This window comes from Pyrgilauda ruficollis, unplaced genomic scaffold (assembly GCF_017590135.1).
Source record: "Pyrgilauda ruficollis isolate IOZ18807 unplaced genomic scaffold, ASM1759013v1 scaffold45, whole genome shotgun sequence".
In the NCBI taxonomy this organism is placed as follows: Eukaryota; Metazoa; Chordata; class Aves; order Passeriformes; family Passeridae; genus Pyrgilauda; species Pyrgilauda ruficollis.
Genome location: NW_024526044.1, coordinates 1,030,152 through 1,054,904, shown reverse-complemented (window position 1 = coordinate 1,054,904; position 24,753 = coordinate 1,030,152). Strand labels below are relative to the sequence as shown.

The window sequence follows — 24,753 nt, the reverse complement described above, 5'->3', positions numbered from 1 at the left end:
CCGCCGCTGCCCGCGGCCGGGCCCGGGGCGGCCGCGGCCGTCGCTGCCGCTGTTGCAGCCGCGGCGGCGGCGGCGGCAGCCGGCCCGGAGCCCGGCGCGCCGGCGGAGGAGGCGGCGGTGGTGTGGAGCCCGGAGGTGGAGGTGTGCCTGTTCCACGCCATGCTGGGCCACAAGCCCGTAGGTGAGCGCGGGCCGCGGCCTCCGGGAGCGGCGGGGGCCGGGCCTAGGAGCGGGGCCGGGCGGGGGCTCCCGGGCGGCTCCAGCGGCCCCTGCAGCCGGGCCGGGCCCGCGGGGCTGCGGCGGGGCCTGTGGGAGGGAGCGCGGGCCCGGCCGGGCCCCTGAGCCGCGGTGTGAGCGGCTGCCGTGCGCTTCCACAGCATCACAGAGCGGGTCCCGGCTTAGGCAGGGTCATTGCAGAGCACATGGCGCGGGATTGTGGCCGGGCCCTTCTGGAATGTCTCCAGTGAGGGAGGCTCCACATCTCTCTGGGCAGTGTGTTCCAGTGCTCGCAGTAAAGATGTTCTTCCTCGTATTCAGGTGAAGGTTTCTGTGCATCAGTATTTGCCCATTGCTTTACATCCTATTGCTCTTGGCACCCTCCTTTGAATATTCATAAACTTTGTTGAGGTCCCCTCTTAGACATCTCATCTGGAGACTGGACAGGCCCAGCTCCCTCTGCTTTTCATTGTCAGAGGGATGCTCCAGTTCCTCCTCTGTTGCCCTCAGTGGACCCACACCTGGAGCTCTGTGTCCCTCTTGTACTCAAGAGCCCAGAACTGGACACAGCACTCCTTATACATCCCTCGGGATGTTTCTCACACAGCCCCTCTAAAAGCTTTGGCTGTGTTAGAATTACCCACAGGGGCACCCTCAGCTCCCTGGAGAACAGCACCTGCAGCGTAGGGTGAAAGATCAGCCTGCCCAGCTTCCAGCTGTCTCTCCTGGAATGCATGGATTCCCTGTAACAACATGGCTTTTTAAATTAATAAGTAAATAAATTTCTTTATATCACTAACTGTCATAAATAAAACTGTTGGCAGCGTTAATTGCACTGGGTTCTTCCCCCAGGTGTGAATCGCCATTTCCACATGATTTGTATCCGGGATAAATTCAGTCAGAATATCGGACGGCAGATCTCATCCAAAGTGATCTGGGACCACCTCAGCACCATGTATGATATGCAGGCTCTTGTGAGTATAAAGGGTTGATGGAGTTTTCATGGAGTTTTCATGGAGTTTTGTCAGGCCAAAATCACTGGGCCTGTTGTGCTTTTCATGGTACTTAGAATTAGGTGTCATTCCAGTGAGTTGATGGGGTTTTCCCTGAATAAAATTAATGTAGGTAGGAGACAATAAAACCTTGAGGGTTTTTGGGGTTTTTTTGATACCGTGTTCTGACTTTGTTTGTTAAAGTTGCCTAAATGCTGATCCAGAAAATGTTTATATACATATATAAGTGTCAAATGAGAAAGTTATCATTGTTTACATAAGAATTTGCTATGTTTGGGTTCCAAAAATGATCTCAAATGATCGTGAGTTGTGATCTCAGTTATCCTGACCTCAGTAATCAGTTTGATATCAGAAGCCTCCTGATTCTCTAACATCTGAGATGTCTTCTTAACAATTATTTAGCTCCTAATTGCATGTAAAATAGAACTTGAGATTGCATGTCAAAATTCAAATTAAAGTCTTTACCAGTCACTCACAGAGATCCTTCTTTTCTTCCTAAGCATGAATCTGAGATTCTTCCATTCCCTAATATAGAGAAGAATTTTGCTCTTCCTGACGAAATGATTCAAGAAGTGAGAGAAGGTGAGATGTGATTGCAGTCTCTGATTGTTGGTTGCTTTAATTAATCTCATCTCAGAATCTTTAACAAAACTCCCCCCAGAAAGCGTGTATTGTCAAATCTAATAGAAATGTGCAGGAGTTTGACAGAAATCTCAGGCTGAGCAGTGAGAGCTGGAATTTGAAATTTAGCTGATGTGTGTTATCCAAAGTCTGAGCTAGAAAATTCAAGCACCTGCCAAAGGACTTCTTGGGATATTTTAAACTTCTGTGGAATGCTTCTCAATTACTAGGTACACTAAACTTTACACTAAAAATTCAGTGTGAAATCTTAGTACAAATAAGACATTGCAATATGTTTTGCCTGTTTAGCATTTCACTTTCTCATGTTAATAATAATTTATTGGCAGTGAATTACTGCTGAATGTTGCATGGAATATTTGCAATCATGCAAATATGCAGAGGCTACTAATCCAGAAAAAATCCACGTGGTTCTTTAAAACCATCTAACCATTGCCACTGATGCTTTCTGCAGGAAAAGTAATGATGGAAGAAGAAGTGAAAGAGGAAATTTTAAAAGAAGAGATGGAAACGCATGCAGGTCCTGAAGAAGGTAATTTTGTAACTCTCTACTGTGTAATACGAGATTAAAAACCAACTGTAATTGAGAAATTAATGTTAAAATGTAAATCCAAATGCAGTGTACTTTGTGATTTGTACTCAGACTTAGCCTGTGCTCGTGCTAAGAACTTGACTAATTTAAGAGTGCACAGAGTAAGCAGCTGCTTATTAAAAAGATTTCTTCTTTGCTCCTAATTCATCTGTACAAAGTTGTATAGCTTTGGAGATTTTTTGCTTTAATATGTACTTGACAAACCCCTGGGATTCTGAAGGAATCTGAGGATCTCTGGAGGAAAGCTGAGTCTGATTTTTTTGAACTTGAATGCTCTGTGTTGGGAACTTTGTAGCCATGGGGGAAATAGGGCCTATAAATCAAAAGAGATTGTAAAATCGCGTGCTGAAATGGGAAGGGGGGCAGAGTGCTTATTTTATTCTCATTATTTTGCTGCTTTTAAATAAAAGGCTTGTTTTCCTAACACTTTGCTGTAGAACAAGTCAAATGTGAACAGTAGAGATCCTGCTATTTATCTTAACAGACCAAGCCAACTGCTGACTATATAATTTCATCATATTTATATCACTGAATAAGTGGTGTTTAAAGACTGTAATAAAAGATCTAAAATGTATTTTAAAATATATTAAATTTTTGGGTGTTCAGTTTTAAAATTATCTATGGTACCAAATGTAATGACTGCTGCTGATTATAAATTCCATAGATTGGTCCTATGTTTCTGTAAGTGTTCCTTTTAATTATTTTAATACTAAGTGCTGTTTAATTCCACTTAATGAGTTTGATTTTTAGCCTGTCAAAATATATGCCTGTCTTTAAAGCAAATAATAAAAGCAAGATGTGCCTTTCTCAGAGATTTTTCCTTAAGACATAAATGATGGACAAATATGCTGAGAGTCGATTGTTTTGAGAAGTTTTATGGAATATAAAGAAGTTTGATATCACTCTTGTTTGCCTATGTGTATGACTCTGATCTGGAATCATTACTTTGGTCCTATTTCAGTTTTTGCACCCTCTGGAAGTTTAGGAAAAACAACAGAAAAGCCAAGCAGCAAAGAGAAAGAGAAAACTTCATCAGATCCTGGATCCAAGGAAGGGTCTGATAAGAGGAAGCGCAACAGAGTCACCGAGAAGGTTCTAAATGCCAACAGCAACCCCTCGAGTCCCAGCGCCGCCAAACGCCGCAGGACGTAGAGCTGAGGAGCAGTGAAAAACTCTGGGATGGGAGGAGGGAGCAGGAAAAACAAGGAGCAGCACATGAACTTTCAGAGGAAGTAAAAGAGCCAGTATCTGAGGAATCTGCACACTGGCTTTGTCTCTCCTGGGGGGTTTTCTGGGCAGCAGCGAGGAGCCGCCTTCCCGGGGTGTGGGACAAAGCTGGCAGTGGGGAGGGTGGGTGTGACAGTGCCAGGGCTGCATTTCAAACCAGCAACACTCTGTGTCAGCACAGCTCGTGGAAAGAGTGCCCCATGGGGCACATGGACCACCAAAAGCAGAAGTGATTTCTGTAAATGTGGAAATGCTTTTTCTGCCATTGCTGTCTGTGACTTTTACAGACCATCTGTGGGTAATGTTTGGCCATTTCCCTTCCATTTGTATCAAATGTCTCAATTTGTTGGTTCAGTAAAACTAAAATGATTTTAAATGCAGATGACCACTGCATTTGAAGTATTCTGTTGCTCTCTTTGCTGGAGGAACCTCATTTCACCCTTTTTGATGTAACATTTTTCAACCATAAGTAAAGTGAAAATTATAACACCCCTAGCCCAAATAATTAATAACTGTCCTAAATAAAATATCTGGTGATGACACATGGTTTTTTAAGGGATTAGCTGAGCTGTGCCTGAACATGGAGGTGTTGCTTCATCCATTTGTAATACAGTAGTGTATGACAGTGGGGTTTGTACTTAATTATTTATTTTTTTAAAGCAGTTTTAGTAGATGTGAATGGAATTGGTTTTCCAAAATGTTCGTTTTGTTCTACAAATGAAGAATCTTGCTGACATTGTAATGCTTATCTTTTATATGCTAGAACTTTGAGATTTGATGAAGTTACTATTTTTGTGTTGTCAAAAGATGGATTGCAGTCAACACACGCCTGGTAAATGGTGAATGAAGCAGGCTGAAATGGTACTGAATTTGTTTCATTATATTAACTATCAGTTAATAAAAAAGAAGAATTACTTCTTGATCTCTCAGTATTGCCTTCAAGGTGAGGCACTAGGAGTCTTCTCATTTTTTGGCTTTATTCTAGGTACATAGCCAAGTTCTTGTGTGCCTAATTTGCTTCTCTTGTTTTATACAAAGAATAAATTTGACTTGTTTTTATTTTACTAAATGGCAGTTGTTGTGTGACTTGATTAAAATCTGGCTCAACTTATTTTAGAAGTAATTTAGCATTAAAGTGTTGATTACTGTGTCATGATCTACATAGATTTTGGCCATGAAGTGCAGATTTTGGAACTCAAGTCTCATGTCCCTGTGGGCAAACCCTTCTCATCCATGGGATTCTAATCAGAAAGTTTTGCTCTACCAGTGGAATGTTTATATAGCTTGAAGTAGAAATATCGACAACGGCGTGTACTGCTGCAACCACTCAGCACCAGCCTCACAGCGCGGAAAGTCCACTTGGGGGTTTCACGGTCAAACCAGCAACGCCGATTTTTTAGGAATTGTTTGGATGTGAAGTTGAGTATCGGCAAATGTAAACACTTTGCTTGTTGTCCCCATTCTTTTTCAGAGTGCTGGCTCTTTGGGAATGCCGTTTTTTGATTCCTATCACTGTCCGAGTCTGGGAATGTTGTTCTTTTCTCCCTGATCCTGTCCGAGGCTGGGAATGCCGTTCTTTGATTCCTATCACTGTCCGAGGCTGGCAATGCCGTTCTTCTCTCCCTGTTCTCGTCCGAGGCTGGCAGTGCCGTTCTTTGATCCTTGTACCTGCACAAGGCTGGCAGTGCCGTTCTTCTCTCCCTGACCCTGTCCGAGGCCGGCAATCCCGTTCTTCTCTCCCTGTTCCCGTCCCAGTCCCGCTCGCTCCGCCCGCCCGGGACCGCGGGCGGTGCCGGATCCCCCGGGCGCGGTGCGGGCGGGCGCAGTGCCCGCGCGGGCGGCGGCCAATGGGGCGCGGCGGCGCAGGAAGGGGGCGGGGCGTTCCCGCGCTTCCGTCCCCCCGGTCCCCCCCACACGTGCCCGGGCTTTGTGCGCGCGGGCGGGCGGTCCCACCGCCCCATCCCAGTCCCTTTCGCTTTCCCTTTCTCCTCACCTTCCCATGGCGGCCTGGTTCACGCCCAGGGCGGAGGAGGACGAGGCGGAGGACGAGGCGAACCTCTGGCAGTACGACTCCACCTGGGAGGGGGAGGATGAGGAGGAGGACGGCGAGGAGGAGGATGGCGGCGGAGGCGAGGCGGCGGAGGAGCCGGAGGATAGCGGGGAGCAGCCGGGGCAGGGCCGGGCGTGGGGCTGGCGGCACAGCCAGGTGCGTGTGGGGGGCACGGGCACAGAGCGGAGCCTGCGGGGCGGGACGGCCTGAGGGGACCCCTGCCAGCCCTTCCAGCCCCTTCCCGGCCCTTCCTTCCCCGTCCCCGGGCACAGCCGCTGCTCGCTCGGTGCCGGCGGAGGCTCCGCGGCCCTCGGGGGATCCTCGGCGCGGAATTTGTCCTCATCTTGAGGAGGCAAATCCCCCTGGAGGAGGGGGCTTGCAGGGATGCTGTCACTTCGTGACTGCCCAAGATCCGTTACATTGCCCTGAGGTGGGCAGTGTAATTGTAATATTTGAATTTGTTTTTTCCCTCTGTTCCCTATGATGTGGGTACTTTATGCCGTAAATAAATACAGGTGTGTGTGGCACCTGCCTGTTCGCCGCTGCTGATGGCCACTGGGTTTGACATTATGGCATCGATGTTCCTTTAAGTTTTTGGTTGGTATCCTCAGCTTTGTATGGCGGCCTTCCCATGCCATCAATAAAAATCCATTACATAACATCTGCTCAGTTTTAAAAATGAGCTGTAACTCTTTATTTCTCGTAGACATGTTTTATTTCTTAGGGAGTGTGTGTAGAGCAACTTGGACAACCAAAAAATTGTGTGCTTTAAATATTACAGGTATGTGTGCAGTTTGAGCAAGCTGCAAAACACAAGCACTTGTGTCTGGTGCCTTAAAATAATTTGATTTGAAATAAAATGAATTTGTTAGTCTTATCTGAAGTTTCTGTTATAGCATCAGTGGATTTCAGTTTGACGTTGGGTGTCAGTAATTTCTTCTCCAGCATTGCTTTGGTAAATAGAACTTTATCCTTTTCAGTACTTCCTATGCCAAGCAAAACACACTCCAGTGCTTTAACTCCTCCCCTTTCTGGGAAAGGGAAACCACTGCTTCACTTTGAGTTTCATTTCTGCACCTCGTCCTTATCTTTAGAATATAAACAGGCAGATAAAGCTTTCTAATGAATATACTTTTAAAAGAGCTTGATGTTAAACTTCTTTTTTTTTTTTCCTTAATAAGCATTAAAATAGAAATAACTACTTTTGAAGGAACAGTAAATTATCTGTGCGTGTAGATCTGGGAAAGGCCAAAGGTATTTTGGGTGGAATAGCTGTAATTCTGAAGGGAAGAGGCAGAGATTTCCTTTGAAGTTTTTTGCACTGTTGGTGTGCACCTTATCACCTTTTCTTTTGTACGTGGCTGGACTTCACAAGCTTTAATAACTCCAGAACATTCCCATTATTCTGTTTGAATGTGTTTGTTCTTCAGGTTCTTTTTTTTCCTTAGAGCAATTCTGGATGGTGCCAACTGTAAAATCAAGGACCATTTTTTCACTCCAGTGAGTGGACTTCTCCAGCTTTGCCTTACAAAGGAGGATGTTGTTGTCTCTGAGACAGCCCTGGAATATTATTCTGCATTTTTAAATAGGAGCTCTTCCTTCAGTGATGAATGTGTAGTCACCTCTCTGGCAATGCCCAAAAAATTGTAAGGGCACTGAGAGTGAATGCACAAAGAAGCAGTAAATCTTCTGCTAGTCATTTATGCCTTTGCAGCCTGTCAAAGGCATGGATCAATTTCCCAAACTTGTTCCTTACTTCTGCTTATTTTACACTAATTCTCATTCTTCTCCCCTCAGCCTGGATGGTTTTCTTTTTGCCTGAAGCAGATAATGTCTTTCTTTGGTACTGAGGTTAGAGTTTTTTATTGTTATTTTCACTATGCGCTTTCAAAACAAACTTAAAATTCTGCTTCTGTCTTTGCATTTCACTTGTGTCTCTGTGAGTGTTCACAGCCTGAAGTTCCTGCAGGCGTGTCTTTCCAGCTCTTTTGCATTTCAGTGCCTTCAGCTTCTGTGGGTGAGCTTTGGAAACTTTGGGGGTTGTATTCATTTTAAGAAGTTCCCTCTCAGACTGCTGTGCCACCTGGAGTTCATGATCAGCTGCTTTAATAACAAACCCCGTGGTCCTGCTTTCTCCTAAATCTGCATCAACTAAAGGTTTCAATCACTCTTCTGGACTCTTACCTTTCTTGTTCCTGTGCTTTGTTCACAATCCACATCCTCTTTTGTTCCAGCAGCTTTCCAGCTGGTTTCTCAGCCAGATCCTCCTTCTGTCCCACTCTCCTGGTTATGTTCTCAGCTTCTCTTGCCTTTCCCACAGCAATGCACGTTCTGCCTGTTGTGATGCAGGTTTGGAGTGTGAAACCCACTCAGTTTTGCTGTGAGACTAAAAGGTGTTGGATTTCTACGGGGATGTTTCAGCCTTGCTGTTTAGTTTGTGTTTCTTACCTGGAAAGAAAGGCCTTAAGTTCGTAGTCTGTAGAGACCCAGGAACAACACCTGCTTGGAGGAGCAAAGCTGAGTTTTGCTCTCTTTGCTTCCCCATCTTTTCTCCGGATTGCTGTGCTCCAGGTTGCCTTTTCCCTGGATCTGGCTTCTTTCTGGACAAGCCTTTTACAGCCTCTTACACCGTGGCATTGCATCTGTCTCTGTACCTGCAATGACTCTGCAGCAAACCAGTTCTCTTTCTAAGTGGGACCCAGTCTGCTGTTCTCCTCTCCCACCTGTGTTCAAGGATGTTACTTTAGAATCTTAAATGTAAAGAATTTCTGGGATTATTTGGTAATTTGGAACCAATTTGTCATTAATGCTACATGGCTCCATGTCTTCAGGGCAACTGAATGGGTGACTTTGTTACAGCAAGGTGTTACAAATGTAGACCCATTCCTGCCTTAATGATTAATGAACCAGTGACCAGTGTTTGTTAGAAAGTGGTTTTATTTTTCTCTGTTGTGTGATGTTAAGAAATACCAAATGATGTTATGAAGTAACATGGGGGAGTTTTTGCTGCTTCTTCTAAATTTCATTTAATGCTTGTTTTGCAAGACTCTGCACATCTTAGCGCCATTTCCCAACTTCCCTGTTCTCTCTGTGAGCTGACATTGAACCCTCTGGCTGTGCTGTGCTTTGGGTGCCCTCTGTTCATGAGCAGTCTTGTTCCTTTTGGTGGTTCTCAATCCACAGAACCCTGTAAAATCCTGTCATGGTTTGGGATAAGATGGTTCAGCAATCAGCAAGAGTAAATCTGTCTGTGTTGCTTGTGAAATGTAACAAAATTCCTTATCACTGAGGTAATCAAATGTATAAATAAATAAATATGTATATATTTCAGTTAAAATGCACTTCAAACTGAGGCATACTTGCAACTTCTATTTCCATGAAGCAGTCCAGAGGGGGAAATAAAGCTGTTTTTTGAGTTCTGTCTAAATGTCACACTTGGAATGAATCTAGCACATCTGTGATGAGAACCTGGTGCCTGTTCATGTGACACCACAGGTTTTTCTCTGTAGCAATTTGAATTATGCATAAAATACAGTGAATTCAGCTGTAACTAGGTAAATCTGTCACTTGGCAACTAATAGGGATCCTGTGAGTCACTGCTGTGGGTATTCTCATTTTGTATCTGTTTTTTTATTTTCTTAGTGTAGTTTGGTTTCAAAATGTTCCAACTAAATGCTTTTTATTTGCAGGATCAAAGCTCAAATTCCTCACTGCTGTCTTGGAGGGGTTTTCAGGTAGGCTTGACATAAAACTTGGTTACGTGGAAAGATGGTTAATAATGAAGAGTATGATTGGAAGAGAAGTCCAATAAAATAAATATCTAATGTGACCATGTGGCTCTGGTGCTGTCCACTGTCTAAATCATCAAGGCTGATCTTGAGCATAAAGCAAAGATGAAGAAAACTTTTATTTCAGCAAGGTCTGCAGGGAATGAGAATCTTGAATTCAAGGTATATTTCTGCATCCTAAATTCTACAATTTTAAGGTCTAGCCTCTGTCTTCACTAGGGGTTTTAGCAGGTCAGAGACATGTCTTGTTTTAAAACCTTTGAGTTGGGGCAAAACAATCACATTTTCGTATTTGGGTTCTCCAGCTTTTTCTGATCTTCTCCATTGGCAAACCGAAGTGGGATGAAAGAAATACATAAAACATAAAAACCTTGATTAATAAGATGAGAAGGAAAAAGAATTTTGGTGACAGGAGATGGTGTTATCTTCTCTTGGCTTAAATTTGTCTTCAGGAATGCAGAGACATGACTACTGCACCAGTCTGGTTTTGGGGTGCTGGGAGTGCAGAGGACGTGCAGGGAGCCTGTGTGAGGTGCTGAATTCAGTCAGGGCATTATATTATGTTATTTTATTTTGCAGAAGGTGATTTTATTCTGAATCTCTGCTCTGTCTCTTCTCTCCAGTGCAGCGGGAGGCGCAACTGGACTGCGGCGAGAGACCTGCAGAGATACAGAAACCATTACCCAGTACGTGCTCCTGGGCTGCTCCTCACCACTTCTGCCTGCAGCAACTCTTCCTAGATTTGGCAGCACCTTTTTGCCTTTGCTTTACAGGCTCAGCACCTTCCAAGGATTCATTTGTGAGGGGGAAGGGATGATGTGCATGTGGGTGCATCAGAAACAAGCTGCTACTTTCCAAAGCACGTTTTGAGGATTTAGCTTGAAATGTGTAGGGAATGTGAGGGAAAGAAAGGAGAGGTATTGCCTTTTAAAGGGTTGCTGCTTATTCATTTCTTTTTCTCATTTCCAGGATTTGAAAGAACCAGAGAATGAGGAGGATGAAGAGATGTGGAACTTAAGCTTTTACAAAAATGAGATTGCTTTTGTGCCCCACGGTGAGTGCCTTGTGTGGTGGCTGCTTGATGCCATCTGCTGCAGCTGGTTGATGAAAGAGTGGTTTCATCCATGTGAGATAATAAGAAACCAAACCAAACAACCCACCAAAACCACCACCCAAGCCAATAAAAACTCATAAAGAACTTCAATTTTTAAATATCCCTGCTGTGTTTTCCTTAATATTCTGGTGGTAGGAAATGAAGGTATTTTTCTGGCCAGTTGTCTTGTTGGGGAAGCTAATGCCTGTGTGTAAATATCTAGGTTAGGATAGTGAGCTGTGTGGAGTGACTGACTGGCTTAAATTTAATTTTAATTTGGTGTCACTTCTTGCCTGACCTTTTCCTTTTCCTTGCAGGTGTGAATATTGAAACTCTGCTCACATCTTGGGGGGACAAGTATGAAACGCTGGAAGAAAACCATTCCTACATACAGTGGTAAATTGTTTGCATGAACACAGTGCCTCTCTAGTTGGGCCTCTTTTAAGTGTCAGGTGGATCTGTGTTCCTGATTTCAGCTTCACACAAGGCCCAGAATTACTTTAGTTAATTGAGTTGCACTCCTCAGGAAGCAAAGCACTAGAACTCCTGAAAACACAGGTTTCTAGTGCAGCTGTGGCAATAGATCTCAGTCATTTGTGGTCTCGTGGCACAAAGTTAAGGCAAGGAGAGAGATCCACATAAGCAAAGTTTTTTGTTATTGGTGTAGACAATACTTTTATGGGAGGAGTTTACTAGAAAACCACTTCAGTGTCCATAAGTAAGGGAGTTCTCCAAGAGCTGCCTGTGATACCACAAATTTTGAAATCTCTTTTGGTTTTAACAAGTTGGGTATCGTGGGTTGGATGTCATCTTTGCTCATCTCACCTGAAAATTCCTTTCTCTTCAGGCTGTTCCCTTTACGTGAACATGGGATGAACTGGCGTGCCAGGCCACTCACCTGTCAGGAAATCCAGGTATTTATTTTAAGCTTTTGTCTCTTTTTTCTTTGAGATCTTCAGGGTGTTAGGATCCCCCAGTGTTTTTTTTCCATTGTTTCCTTGGGTTTTTAGCGTGCACAGAGCTCACAGGGAAGCATTTGCCTGTCTTGTGTCAGCAATGAAATGCTTAGTGATACAGTCAACCCTTGTTTAGAATTCAGGTGCCACTTAATCTGGTGCAGGTAATTAGGGAGTTGCATTTTTTTTTTCTAATTGCTGTGTGTCGTTTTCAGGCCTTCAGGAAGTCCAAGGAAGTCATGGACAGGTTTTTACGTGCTTACAAGCTCATGCTGGGATTTTATGGAATCAACCTGGTCAATGAAGAAACTGGAGAACTTGAGAGAGCAGAGAATTGGCGTGAGCGATTTGAAAACTTGAACAGGTGATTGTGTTGGTGCTGTTGAGCATTTACTGCAGCCAGGCACTTCTTTGAAGGGGAAAAAAAAGTCTAAACCTAGGAAATCCCCAGCCATTGAGGAATGGAGACTTTTGTTGATAAATGTTATCTAGTGAAAGTATTTTTAACTTTTATTCTGTTAAGCTACAAAATAGAAGTCTTTCCATATGGTTCCCTGATTGTTTATGAAGCACCCTTAATGTGTGTCAAATGCTTTGAGTCCTTTTGTGAAAAGTGCTCTGCAAATGGGATGGTTTTATATTATTGCAGGTTTTGTGGAGTAAGTAACTATCCTTCCTGGTGACATTAACCTCTTGAAAGGAGTGAGCATAATCACAAAAGAAAAAACAACTTGAAGTCTGTCAAGTATTAAAGGAAAAATCAGCTGTGTCTAGCTTAAGTCCTGATGTTTTGGCATCATCCTTTCATGCCTGTATTCTCAACACTACAGGCTTATCCTGCAGGGCCTCTGTTGGGGCAGGACCTATGTATCTGCCCCAACATGGTGGTTCTTACCTACTGGTGGCTGATTCAGAAAGCCAAAACCTTTCCAAGCAGCTGAGATGATGAATCCTAACAGCCCAGGGAGGGTTAGGAAGGAGCTGCTGAAGGCAAACAGCAGCAGTGGGTGCCTTAAAAGTAAGCCCACCTGTGCTCCTATTTGCATTGTCAAATAGTCTTTAATGGCTCACAGTCAGTAAATGGTAAAACATTTTGCAGATGTCCAAAGGTTCACAGTGACTTGTAAGACCTTCCCTTGACAGCTTTGCTTATCTGTGTCCTTCAGGTTCAGCCACAACAATTTGAGGATTACTCGCATCCTGAAGTGCCTGGGGGAGATGGGATATGAAGACTATCAAGTGCACTTGGTGAAGTTTTTCCTCACAGAAACTCTTGTTGAGGAGACATTACCAAATGTCAAGAGAAGTGCCTTGGATTACTTCCTGTTCACTGTCAGAAGCAAAGAAAAGAGGAGGGAACTCATCCACTATGCTTGGCAGCACTTCAAACCTCAGAGCAGCTTTGTGTGGGGGCCTCGTGACAAACTCCAGAAGTACAGACCCCGCTCTGCCAAGCCACAGCTGCACCAAAGGCCTGAGGATAAACAGGACACTCTGAGTCAAAAATGTGATCCTGTGGAGAAGGGTCAGAACCGGTCTTCAGAAGTGAAACAGAAAGCTGGAGATGCTGCAGAGTTGCAGCCTGAAATGAGTGATGAACATGTAAAGGAGAAGATAAGCAAATGTGTTTTGAAGGTAGGAGATGATGAAGAGGAGAAAGAAGCTTCGTTTGCCCAGCTGGAGGAAAAGGATTTAAAAAGTGAAGCTGAAGAAGGGCAGGGTACTGCAGAGAATGACTGCACAAAAGAGTGCAAGAAGAGAAAACTGAATGCAAGTTTGGCAGATGCTAAAGGGGATGGATCATTGAAAAACTCCGCTGATATTGAAAACATTTCCCATAATCTGGGAGAGTGTGCAATTGCTGCAGAGATCCCTTCCTCAGACCCAGTCTCCCAGGCAGAAGAGAATCAGGAAGCTCTGAAGGAAGATGATTCAAGCACCAAAGAGCCGGCGGCGCCGGAGGCCGCGGATGCGGCTGTGAAACGCAGGAAGGTTGATAAAAAAACATCGAGAGGCAAACAAGTGAACTTGGCCATAAACCTGAGCATGGGGCCCTCAGCCTCTGGTGCCAAGGCAAATCCATCTGCTGCTAATGGTGAGGCTGGAAAAGAAAGTGTCAGTGGGGAAAATGCAGCTGTGGAAGTGCCAAGTGAGAAGGGGGATGGTGATGCAGATGGTGGGGCTGTGAGACCCCCGGCTGCTTCCAGGCCCCCCAGGACTGGCTGCACTGCTCCAATCAAGGATGGCTGGAAGTCCAGTGGAGATCAAGACTCAGCAGGGAGTGATCAGCACCACTGCAACAGCAAACTCTTGGAGGGTAAAAGTGAACTAGATGGGGTAGGACAGCAGGAAAAGGTGGAAAAGGCAGGTGAAAAAGGGCAAGAGGAAGACACAGACAACAAACAAGCTCCAGAGAGTCGTGAGCAGAGCATAACACCCACTTGTCCTGAAGAAAGCAGTGCTGAGGTGCCACCAGAAAAAGGTGAAGGCTGTGAGAATGGAGCAGAGCCTGGAGAAGAGCAGGGAGCAGCAGAGTGAGAGCAGCACAGCAAGCACCTGAGCCAGCAGAGATGGCACTGACCTGTCTGCTGGGAGCCAGCTTTGGTGGCTTGGAGAACTGAATAAACTTCCTTTGGGATGATGCAGCTGGCCCCTGTCTCACTTTCACTCTTCCATGATTTTTTAATCATCTCTAGTAAATTCACTGAGATCCAGCTCTTGATTACCCTAAAGAGGAAAACTTTATTTAGTCATCTTCATGGACAGGCTGTGTCCCGTTTCTGGGTTTTATCTGATGTTCAGGGCTATCTTGGAGCAACGGGGATTTTTGCACTTTGCTTTGATTATGGTTATGTCCCTACTGAAAGAGAAGAGGAAAACTGATCTGTCTCCTTGTTTGAATTACCTAAGTATTTATTAAAGACACGATTTTTAATGTAAGACAGCATGACCTAATCTGCCAGGCCTTTCTACTGCTATGTAACTTCTGTTTGTTATTGTGAAAGGCTGTACCTTCCCAGGAGTTTTTTCCTGGCAAAAGTGCTGTTTCTCTAAAAGAGACAAGTATATGGATTTCACATGATGTCAGTGTAGTTGCCTCTCCTCCTATAAGGAAAGTAGGTTTGGCTTTAAACTGGGATAAATCTGTAGCCAAAATGTGTCTCTGACCAGTATGAACCTTTGGGTAGAGATTCTGTTCTCTGAGGTGCAAAGTGCTGGGTAATTATTTCTCTTTATCCCCGCAGAGGTTGCTTTGTAGTTCTTCTTAGAGTTAAGACTACAAATTGCTTGCTGGTTTCTGAGAGAAAAAGCTCCAGGTTTTGCATAAAACTCTTTAGAGCTGCTCTTCCCCATGTTTTCCAGCCACTTTATAGTCTTCCACAGATTTTTTTCTCCATGACTGTTTCAGAGGCCCTCATTTCTCAGTTGCCAAAGCAGCACAAATATTTCCCAGTGCATTTTTTTCAGCCTTTGCTGGTAATTTGCAGTGGCCTGGGGGGCTCTTTCTTGCAGGCCCATGGCGTGAGGTTTGATGTGTCAGATCCAACCTGTTTCCTACTTAGAGCAGGGTTGCTTTGCCTTTAATGTCAGACAGCCAGGGCATGTTCCAGTGCAGCACGTCTGGAAACCACTGGGCTTTGTGGGGCAGTTAATTGAAACGTTAATTGGAGAGGCTACGCTTGTCTGGTTCGTTTATTTCCAGCCCTGAAGAATTTACTTTCAGACCTTGCCAGCTCTTTGCCTGCCTCTGTTCTTGGCCTCCCTGTCAGCTGTTCTGCTGCACTACACAATATTCCACCAGGTCTGAAGGAGCATTAAAACAGTTTAGCACCTTCACTCCTAAAGATTTACAAGAGACAATCTGTTTCATGAAGCAGAGGAAATTGTTTCCAGCAGCCTGAAGGTCTGGACTTGCTGTTTGCTCGGGTTGTTTGGGTTGGTTTGGAGGTTCTTTGGTGCTGTTTGGTTTGTGTAGGAGATGGCCAGAGAGCAGATGCAGCAGCTTGTGCAGTGTCAATGTTTTTCCTCTCTGCTACAGCTCTTAACAAGCTTTGTCTTTCAAGGAATTTAAAGAGTGATTTGCCTTCCCAGACTGTAGGTTCTGATCCAGCATGCCACATATGTGTGTGGGAATAAAAGTCTGCAAGCCTAACCTCTGATGTTCATGGTCACACACGTACTGAAAAAAGGCTTTAATGTTTTTTAAATACTTCTTAAGAACAGATGGAGGTAAATAGCCAATAAGAATACACTTAACTACAGATAGAAATACTTGAAGATGTTGAGTGAGAATTCTTTCCTAACAGATTCTTAAGAATTGTTAATTGTGGCTTTTGTACAGATTTATAGTAATTTTCTTATTTAATGAAATTTTCATTGTGAATATGTGCTCAATTGGGGCATAGATCCTATATCTTGTTATGGTTTTGTGTTTAATGAGATTTCACTCTGAGCCCCAGCCTGGAGTGAGTGCTCAAACCAACCCTTCCCCTCTCCTAGCAGGTTTACTTTTGGCTGTAGGTGTGTGTGGTGAGTTCACAAGGTGTTTGCCAGCACTCAGAGCTGTATCACAGAGTCTGTTCTGTTAATTCCCCTATTAAAGCATGACTTCAATGCATATCAGTTTCCTTTTATATTTTTTCATCTTTGAGGGTAGAATATGACCATGTATTTACCCACCCCCCTGGAGCCATGAGCTGTTGCTGAGATCCCCCCAACAAGAGGTGCTCTGCTGGGCTCACCATGGCACACACCTGCTGTTTATTCCCTGTGGAGGTGATGCCCAGTCTTCCTCCACTTCTAAAAGGTGCCCAGTGAATGTTTTGGAGGAAAACACACCCCCCCACCCACCCACCCAATGCTGTTTGTTTAATGATGTGCTTGGAAATCATGGAATTGCAGAATGGTTGGGGTTGGAAGGGACCTCAAAGTTTATCTTGGGTCACCTTCCACTGGACCAGTTTGCTCAAAGCCCCATGCAGGCTGGCTTTGAACACTTCCAGGGATGGGGTGTCTGCTGGTTTCAGAATGTTTTGCATTGCTTTTGCAGCTCTGCTCCCACAGGTGTTGTGGTGCTCTGCAGAGCAAACCAGGACTCTGCTTGGAGCATCCCCTGGGGCTCCTGCCCAGCCTGGCTGTGGGAGCTTCGGTGCAGGGTTTTTTTCCCCTCAGAACACAAGAACAGGGGTTTATTTGTGGAAACATTTCCTCTAAGTCACTGTGTCCCCTCAGCTGTGCTGCCTGTGCGTGTGGGATGGAGGGTTGCTGGAAATCCTTCTGGTCTGTGGGATGGTCTTGAAGGTGAACACTCCCAGGGCCCTTCCTGAGCTGGTCATGGGCAGACCTCACCTGCTGCAGCCCCCCAGGCCCTGGCTGGCTCTGGATAAGATGTGGCTGAGGAATTTGGGTCTCCTTTTCCTTCCCTCCTGTCATCAGTTGGCCTCAGTGTGGAGGAAGAGGTACAAGCTGTGCAAAGCTGCTCTCTCTCTTCACGGTTTGGGCTGTCTAATAAAGGATTCCTGTTACTCTGAAGCCATCAGAAGGCTTAGAGACACACCTTGCCTTTCTGTCCCCAGCTGCCTGTTCCACAGAATCTTGTGGGAACTTGGTAAATCTGAGTCCTTTATCCCTCTGCCAAAGCTCCAGGAATGCTGGCTGCTGGAGAGCTGGTCAGACAAACACTGTGCTCCTGCAAGCCTCCTGTTGTAAAGATGCCAAGCTAAAATCAGGTATTTCAGTTCCTCAGCTTTGATTTTCCACTTCTCCTCTTGTGTTCCTACCCAGATGAGCTGTGTCATTTCAGCCCTGAGGAATCTGGCCACTGTTCCTCTCCACTTCCGAGCCCTGCTTTGGATGAAATTGCCTTTAATCAATAAAGGGAATTGTGAAGCTCATTGCAGGAGATGCATCTTCATGAATCTATTGCCATTTGGGATCACTAGACAGGGAATTCTCCTTCCTTCCTCACAGTATTTCAAATATTTCTTTGTGCCTTTCAGTATGCTCCTCCTTTTTCCTTCCTCCTTGTATCTGTCTGTGATTGTCTGTTTTCTGACCAGCATTCATCACTTCTCAAGGAATCAGTGCTCTTCAGATCACTCTAAAAAAAACCCCCGAAACCAGATGAGAACAACCTCCAGAGCTAACAAAGCACCTCACTAAGCAGTAAGTGCATTTCTCTGTGGTGATCGTGTTACAGGCTTCTTAATGTCCCTGCTGGAGTTAGGTGGCCTCGGGCACTGAAAAACTCACCCTGTGTTCCTTTTTACCTCTCCAGCACACAGGTGGTGATGAGCTTTGGGAAATCTCCTGGGTGAGACCTAAGGAACAGCTTTGTGTTTGCAGCTGGAGTAACCCAGTTTTGCTCCTGTGTCCCATCTCCCAGTCCAGCCCTTGCAGAGGCTCCTGGAGCAGGAGGCTGGGGCTGCCCAGCAGGGCATGAATGAGAGCTGCTCTGCTGCTCCCCCTCCTTCTCCCACCTCCTCTCCTCCAAGCTCGGCCCCTCTCCCTTGCTCCAGCTGGAGCCACAGGTTTATCTGGAGGCGAGGAGTCTCTGCTCTGTAAGCTGAGAGCCGCGAGGAGGAGGAGGGATCTGCTGGACCCTGGAGGAGAAAGGGTTTGGCTGCCTGGAGGAGAGGGAGAGAGGCAGAGCCTGGGCACCATGGCTGGAATCTCTGCTCTTGGGCTCCTCTCCCTGTGTCAGCTCTTGGCCACAGCATCGGCTCAGGTGAGAAACCTCATTTGTGTCTCATGCTCCAGGGTAAAAAAGAGTGTGTGTTGTACCTGTGGGGTGAAACGTGGCGATAGGCAGTGATTATTATTAAGTTTATTACAGATGTGCACCTGGGTTTGTACCTGTGTGGGGTAGGTATAAAAACTGCCGCTTTCTGTTTCTGTAGAAGTGGTGTTTTCCCATTCAGGACTGCAATTATGAGAGGGAAAGCCTTAGGGCAGATCTGTAGATGCAACAGAAACAGCTTGCTTTTTCAATGAAGTAATAGATCTCCAGTGAAACTGATCTGATCTGGGTCTTTATCTGAATCAGAATTTCTTACTCACTCCCTCAATCAATTTTCAAATTTTACACGTAACAGCATGTTTAACCCTTGCTCACTTGAGACATGAAGCTGTATTAAACTTCCCTGTCTGGTGTTAATATTATTGTCTGGGGAAGTGACTCCTCAGTGAGTTTTTCATTGTTAGTTAGGAATTTTCACAGCCTGGCTTGGGAATTCAGAACTCTGCTGTGAGCAGAGCTGCTTCTACAATGAAACCTTTGTTCCCTGAAGTTACAGTAAGTTGCTCTCTGGAGCCCTCTCCATACAGAAGTCATTTATTGGACCTTTCTCTCCTTCCCCCCACCTCAGACCTTTCCAAAATCCCAGATTTTCAGGGGGCACCCTGCTCAGAAAGGAGACTGTCCCTTTCTCCTCCTGTCTTCATTGGTGTCTGCCTGGCTTTGCCATCACCCCATCAGACTGGGGCTATAAATTCATTATTTCTACCAAGCACTCGGCACCTTTTCCATGGGCTCTGCCCAACCCAAAACGTGCCTGTAGTCAGAACAATTTCCTATACAACAAAACCCCTTTGCTGCCCAGTGTCCAGTTTGCATTCCCAGTATAGCTGCCAGTAAAAGGAGCTGGGATGTGCTCAGTCAAAAGGGTTTTCCAAAGAGCCTTGCACTGCTCTGGAGCAACTCTGAGCCCACCCAGGCTGGCAGGGGGTGCAGATTTAGTGTTAAACTGTAGGATTCTGCCAAAGATTTCAGATCTAGCCCATGTGTTCCTTCTGATGGAAAAACAAGCTCTTGTCTCCCACTTTTCCCCAGTCCCTTCCAAGAATTGGACCACAAGGCCCTCCTGGACCACCAGGACCCCCTGGACCATCTGGCAAGGACGGCATTGATGTGAGTGACACAGGGCAGGGCTGGCTGAGGCAGGGGTGGGGCAGAGGAGCTGCTCTTGCTCTCCACATCTGCAGCCTCTGGGCATCCCTGGGGGATGGACCTGGAAAATCCCTGTCCTGCTCTGCAGGAGCCTGAACAGCCAGTGGAGCTGCTGATCTTTGCAGGATCAGTCCCTGTCCCCAGGGAGAGCTCACGGGTTTGTGACCCTGCTTGCAAAGTAGAATGTTTCTCTTTTTGTGCAGGGTTGAGTGCAGGGGTATGATGTGTGTGGGGTCAGCACACGTTCAGCAGTTCAAAGACAGATTTATGTGATGCTTCAGAGCATCTGCATTTCTAGAGAGGCTACAAGAGACCCAAATATGCAGCACTGGACACTGCTTTTGTCTTATTAGTTTTATTTCAATATTGTCATCATGGTTATCCCTCACTTTGGCACAGGATGTGTCAGGATCTGGCTCTTGTGTTGCCAGACATGAGTTTGTAGTGGCCCAAAAGGCAAACAAAATGAAGAGCCTTTGTTTCAGCAGGCAGCTCCCTACAGCTCCTGCAGAGGGAGAAGACTACATAACCCAGGACTTAATGGAGGAGAAAATATTTTTCTGTTACTTTTAATTGATGTTTCCATAGAAATTTAAAACATTGCTTCTGTGCATGTGTTAGATAAGGACTGAATTGTGTCCTGTAGTTGGCAGTGGATAAAATGAGCATCAGATGGACCTTGCAAGACCACATCAAATGCAAAATCTGGGTTCCTGCTTTGATTTCCAGTTTGAGCAGCTCTTGTCTCTCTGAGCTGCCTATGGATTAGTGTAGGGGTTTTTAATGCTCCTCTGAAGTGCATTTATTGGAATTGGGCCCTTAAGCAACCTTGAAAAAATCTATTCATTCCATGTAGATCATTTTCTTTTGAATAAGGAGGTAAAAAAAAAAAAAGGTATGAGTTGCCTGGTACATGGGGAACAAGGAGTGTTTGTGCCTGCAGTGGGGAGCTTTCCCTGCAGCTCCCTGAGCCAGGCTGGGCTGAAGAGAGAACCTCATTGATTTCCAGCTGCTCCCTCTGAGTGTCCTTTTGGCTAAAGGAGTCTGTATTCCTGGGCATCTCCCTCTGGTTTTGTGGTGTGAGACGTTCAAAGCTGACAGCTGTTTTTTGTGGTGTTTTTGGTGGTGTCACAAAAGGCTTCAGGGGACACCCCAGAAGAGGGCAAAGGACGCTGGTTCCAGTTTGCAGCAGTGGAGTCCCTGCAGCAGGGCATTGCTGTGGCCAGCACACTTTGGGAAAGGCTGGCTGTGATCCACTGTGGAAGCAAAAAGAAGAGTTTGGGAAGGATAAAACCCTTCAGGACTTCAAGTTTCAACTTCTGCAGAGAGGAAATGGGAAAGAAACCCCGTAGTTGTTCAGTTCCTGCTTTCTACAGGAAATTAAACTCCAGAACAGCACCAGCATGGCTTCTGCTTGCTCTTGGAAACAGGAGCCCAGGGAGGTGTCAGTCATGTGGACCTACTCCCCTTTATCCACAGCTAAGAGCTTTGGAAGGCTCCCCATGGGACAGGCTCAAATAACAACATCTAATTAATGTGAAGAACTTAGTCCTGATAAATCAAGTGGCTGGGTGAAGTGTTTAAGATGCAAAGTCCTGCAGTCCCAACTTCAGCCTGGAGTTTTGGCTACACAGGAATAATCTCTAATTTGAACAGACTTGAGCCCATCCCTCCTGTGGACAGAGGGTGTCAGGTGCCCTGCTCAGGTGAGATGGTCTGGCTGTCCAGGGAAGGCTCCAGAGTGGTTCCTGCTCTTCAGCAGGACACTGAGTCCTTTCAGGAACTGCACAGGAGGAGATGCTGGGCTGTGCCTGGTGTTGAGCAGAGTCACGCAGCCTCCCTGCTTACAAGCTGCTCTTTTTTTTGTCAGTACACTCCAAAAAATGATGGTAAATAAAATTCAGCACTGTTCTATAATTTCCTAGTGCTGCTTGGGGAGGGTCATGTGGATCCTGAGTGGCAGTGTCAGTTATGCCACTGCAAAGTGAAACCATTATTTTATTTTTCTTTTGGTGCTGAGACTTTTTTCTTAAATTGCAATTGAAAATTTTCTGCACTGCATTCCTGACCTCTGTAAGCCACTCCAGCCAGGTCATTATGACAGGTGATTTTGGATGAAAGTGGTGTGGAAGCACTGCTGGGTGTCTTTGAGCTGGGTGAGTGCTGCTGAGGTGTTCAGCAGTCTCCTGCCATCAGCTGTGAGCACTGAGAGGTGCAGAGCATGCAGCTGAATTATTCAGGATATCTCCTTGGATGAACTCCATCAGCACAATTTCTCAAAGGTCCAGCTTTCATCTCTGCCTTTCAGGGGGAGCTGCAACATTAAGTCCCTCTGAAATATTTTATAATTAAAGCCTTTAACAAGCTTCTTGTTTCATACCCAGTAACAAGCAAAATCTCTCTCTCCCAAGACTAGAAACAGCATGTTTTGATGGAAAGAATTAGTGACAAGTTCCTGTGAATTATTTCTGGAGATGTAATTCCCTAAATTGCTAATAAGCAATTGTCACTTTTCAAAAATCAAGCTTTTTTTTTTTTTTTTTTCTCCTGCTTTCTCTCTCCTGGCTTGACTTGCTGAGAAAGAGTAAACTTCCACATAGCAGCAGGGGAGCATTTCCTTTTGCTGACAGCCCTTGCTCTAATTCCCAGTGACCTGGCATTGGGGGTACATACCCTGATTAGGCTTTGGGTTCAGCTCTCTGAAGTTCTGGTGCTCCTGCAGGGTCCTGCAGGGCTCCACCACGGCAGGACCAAGGTTTAAGATGGTCCCCAGCAGCCTTTGCTGGTTCTGTGACCTCCCTGTGCAGATTCCCACCACAGAGGAAAGGAAAAATGCAAGGGGCTGGCAATCCCAGGTGGGGATTGCTGGAGGAGGGAGCAAACCCCCCCTGCAGCCATTTCCAGCTGCCTTTTCATTTCCAAAGAACTGCTCCTTTCATTTCCTGGGCTGGGAACCTTTACCCAGCCTGCTATGATAACTATTTATGGAAAAGCTGTGGGCAAAGGACACTGAAGGAGTTGCTTCAGCAAGTCAGAGCATAAAGATTCCTCTGTTCAAGGATCCTCTGGCTGGCCTGTGGGGCAGGACATAAATCCTGAGCAGCTCCAGGCTGGAGGGATTTGCCCCCAGCCTTCCCAGTAAATATAGAAACATGCTGTGAATTCCCCATCTCCTGCCCCCTAATTAGCAGCCCCGTGGTGGGATGGTGTTATTTCCAGCCTTGCTCTGTTAATAACCACCCTTCTTGCGCAGAGATTTTCTCCTTCCAGGCTGCTCCTTCCCTTCTGCTCACCCACAATAGCCCTCACAATATTCAGTGCACTTGCCCTAAAGCCAGGAGGGCAGGGTACCCTCTGGACTGGGACACAAAGTGTTTTTCTGTGGGATGAGTTGGAAACCAAGCTCCAGTCAAGCTCTTGCTGTTCACAAATGTTTGCTTCTTTTGGGGCCTAACAATAAAGTATAAATTTTTGTCTGGAGTCCACACACACTTATGAATGGCATTACAACTGGCTGAGCTGGAAGAAGTGATTAAAGACTTACAAAATGTTGTCTCACAAACACCTTCAATGCTGTTCTTAAGTTTCTTTTTATTACAGTAGAGAAAAAAATAGAGTGCTTTTGAAATATTGTATGAAAATTGTGTTTAATCCAGATTGTGCAATTGGATTAGGTGGAAACCAGTTGTTTGCTTTCCCTGTCCAGGTTTAGTCATATGAAGGAAATCATTGCAGACAGTTTGCTCATTCTTCACTTTGTGGTGTAATCCCCAGCTCCCGGCAGTGCCACAGCTCCATACTGTGCCCTGGAAAGCTGGAGCTGATCACTGAATCACCAGGAAGATGTTTGGAAGCTGTGGCACCCATCCAGCTTCCTCTCTGCCCCACTTGCAGCCAATCCCAAGTGCAAATAAATTCTGTCTGGAGGGAGTTGAAAGCTCTGGGGGCACTGTTCAGGAGCAGTGGTTCTCTCTGGGGGGCTGGGAATGTGTATTTCCCTAAATCTGCTACTGCAGATGTTGGAAAAGGTTATCCAGGCTCATCCTGCTTAGGGAGTAGCAAGGTTTAGAGCATCAGCTCATGAGACTGAGCCAGGTGAATCCTGGAGGGGCACGAGGAGAGGTTTGAGTGCAGTTGGGAACACCCTTGTTGGAAAAAGGCAGCAAAGAGAGGTTCAGCACTAACACTTTTCCCTCTTTCCTCTAGGGAGAGCCAGGCCCTCCTGGTTTGCCAGGCCCACCAGTAAGTATTTCCTGCTTGGTGTTGACTTGTCCCTCCTTTCAAGAGGACACAGGAGCTGAGCTGGCACTGACAGCCTCAATTTCCTCTTCATCTGCCACAGAACTCCCAGGAGTGGGGATGCTCAGGGGACAAACACATTCTTCTGCTTCACTGCTATCAGTGAAACAGAATGAAAGTTAAATTAATGAATAAGTGAGTGCATGAGATAAGCTTGTGCATCACCTGTATGGCAACAGGTACAAGGCACCAGGCCACATTACATTTTTGGCACTGCTCTGGGTGCTGCCAGGGGTGCTCAAAACTGTGCCAGATGCAGAGAGAGCCCTTTCCTTTGGCCACTTACTGCATCCCTTCCTACCCCTACTAAGAACAGCTTGTGAGCACGTGGGAATGAGCCAAAGCACTGAAATTTAGGATTTGGATATGGATTCATAGCAAGATTCACCTCTCTTCATGGGATTCTCCCATGTTGCATGGTGTAGGATTAACACATCAACAAATGAGTTCCATCCTTGTGTCCTTGCCACTTTTCTCCTGTTATTTTGTTATAATAATTGACTGTTTACCTCATGTAGGGGCCAAAAGGTGCACCAGGGAAGCCTGGAGCTGCAGGTGAAGCTGGATTGCCTGGCCTTCCTGGAGTGGATGTGAGTATTTTGTCATCTTCTCTTAGGTTTTTAAACCCTTTACCTCGGGAGTGTTTTCCTGAGGGGTCTCATCAACCTTCTCTGTGCCTACAGAGAAGGAATGGGAGTCCTGGACCTACATCTGTGTCTTGCATGTCAAAAGAAATTGAAGGAGAAGCAACTCTAGGCTGAATTAAGAAATATGAGAACAATTTTGAGATGTGTTGCTGACAGGATGGCACTCTGTTAATCTTTTGGGGTTTTTTTTACAGGGTTTAACAGGAACTGATGGCCCACCTGGCCCAAATGGGCCTCCAGGAGACCGTGTGAGTACCTCATTGCACCAAGTCCCTTTGAATGGTC

The 24,753-nt window shown here is 45.6% G+C and overlaps 3 protein-coding genes across 4 annotated transcripts in view; all 3 read left to right on the top strand.

The window, feature by feature from the left end:
* The first annotated feature begins 6 nt into the window (after positions 1-6).
* On the top strand, positions 7-4,751 carry LOC121359549 (MRG domain binding protein). Its single transcript, XM_041478566.1, has 5 exons — positions 7-181; positions 1,069-1,190; positions 1,730-1,811; positions 2,323-2,400; positions 3,422-4,751. Exons 1-5 carry the CDS (start codon positions 160-162, stop codon positions 3,610-3,612), a joined length of 495 nt encoding a protein of 164 aa, XP_041334500.1. The 5' UTR covers positions 7-159; the 3' UTR covers positions 3,613-4,751.
* Positions 4,752-5,591: 840 nt separating this feature from the next.
* Positions 5,592-16,192, top strand: OGFR (opioid growth factor receptor). 2 transcript variants are annotated; one of them, XM_041478490.1, is made up of 9 exons: positions 5,592-5,893; positions 7,535-7,588; positions 9,427-9,471; positions 10,149-10,211; positions 10,495-10,579; positions 10,936-11,014; positions 11,466-11,532; positions 11,790-11,938; positions 12,741-16,192. In XM_041478490.1, the coding sequence occupies exons 1-9, from the start codon at positions 5,687-5,689 to the stop codon at positions 14,110-14,112; spliced, it is 2,121 nt and encodes a 706-aa protein (XP_041334424.1). In that variant the 5' UTR covers positions 5,592-5,686; the 3' UTR covers positions 14,113-16,192. The 2 variants fall into 2 exon arrangements, with proteins under 2 accessions (XP_041334424.1, XP_041334425.1); XM_041478491.1 differs by lacking the exon at positions 7,535-7,588.
* A 1,820-nt stretch (positions 16,193-18,012) lies between these two features.
* Positions 18,013-24,753, top strand: part of COL9A3 (collagen type IX alpha 3 chain) — a 36,374-nt gene continuing 29,633 nt past the window's right edge. The window contains 6 exon segments of the mRNA XM_041478440.1: positions 18,013-18,063; positions 18,065-18,301; positions 19,406-19,483; positions 23,729-23,764; positions 24,340-24,411; positions 24,663-24,716. Of these exon segments, the coding sequence (XP_041334374.1) occupies positions 18,013-18,063; positions 18,065-18,301; positions 19,406-19,483; positions 23,729-23,764; positions 24,340-24,411; positions 24,663-24,716 (528 nt within the window).

What these genes read in the sequence shown, in the direction of transcription:
- LOC121359549 (XM_041478566.1), top strand. Translation starts at nt 160, where the DNA reads ATGCTGGGCCACAAGCCCGTAG. An exon ending in TGTATGATATGCAGGCTCTT is followed by an intron (nt 1,191 to 1,729) that starts GTGAGTATAAAG and finishes TTTCTTCCTAAG; the next exon opens with CATGAATCTGAGATTCTTCC. An exon ending in GCATGCAGGTCCTGAAGAAG is followed by an intron (nt 2,401 to 3,421) that starts GTAATTTTGTAA and finishes GTCCTATTTCAG; the next exon opens with TTTTTGCACCCTCTGGAAGT.
- OGFR (XM_041478490.1), top strand. Translation starts at nt 5,687, where the DNA reads ATGGCGGCCTGGTTCACGCCCAGGGCGGAGGAGGACGAGGCGGAGGAC. An exon ending in GATTGCTTTTGTGCCCCACG is followed by an intron (nt 10,580 to 10,935) that starts GTGAGTGCCTTG and finishes TTTTCCTTGCAG; the next exon opens with GTGTGAATATTGAAACTCTG. An exon ending in TCACCTGTCAGGAAATCCAG is followed by an intron (nt 11,533 to 11,789) that starts GTATTTATTTTA and finishes TGTCGTTTTCAG; the next exon opens with GCCTTCAGGAAGTCCAAGGA.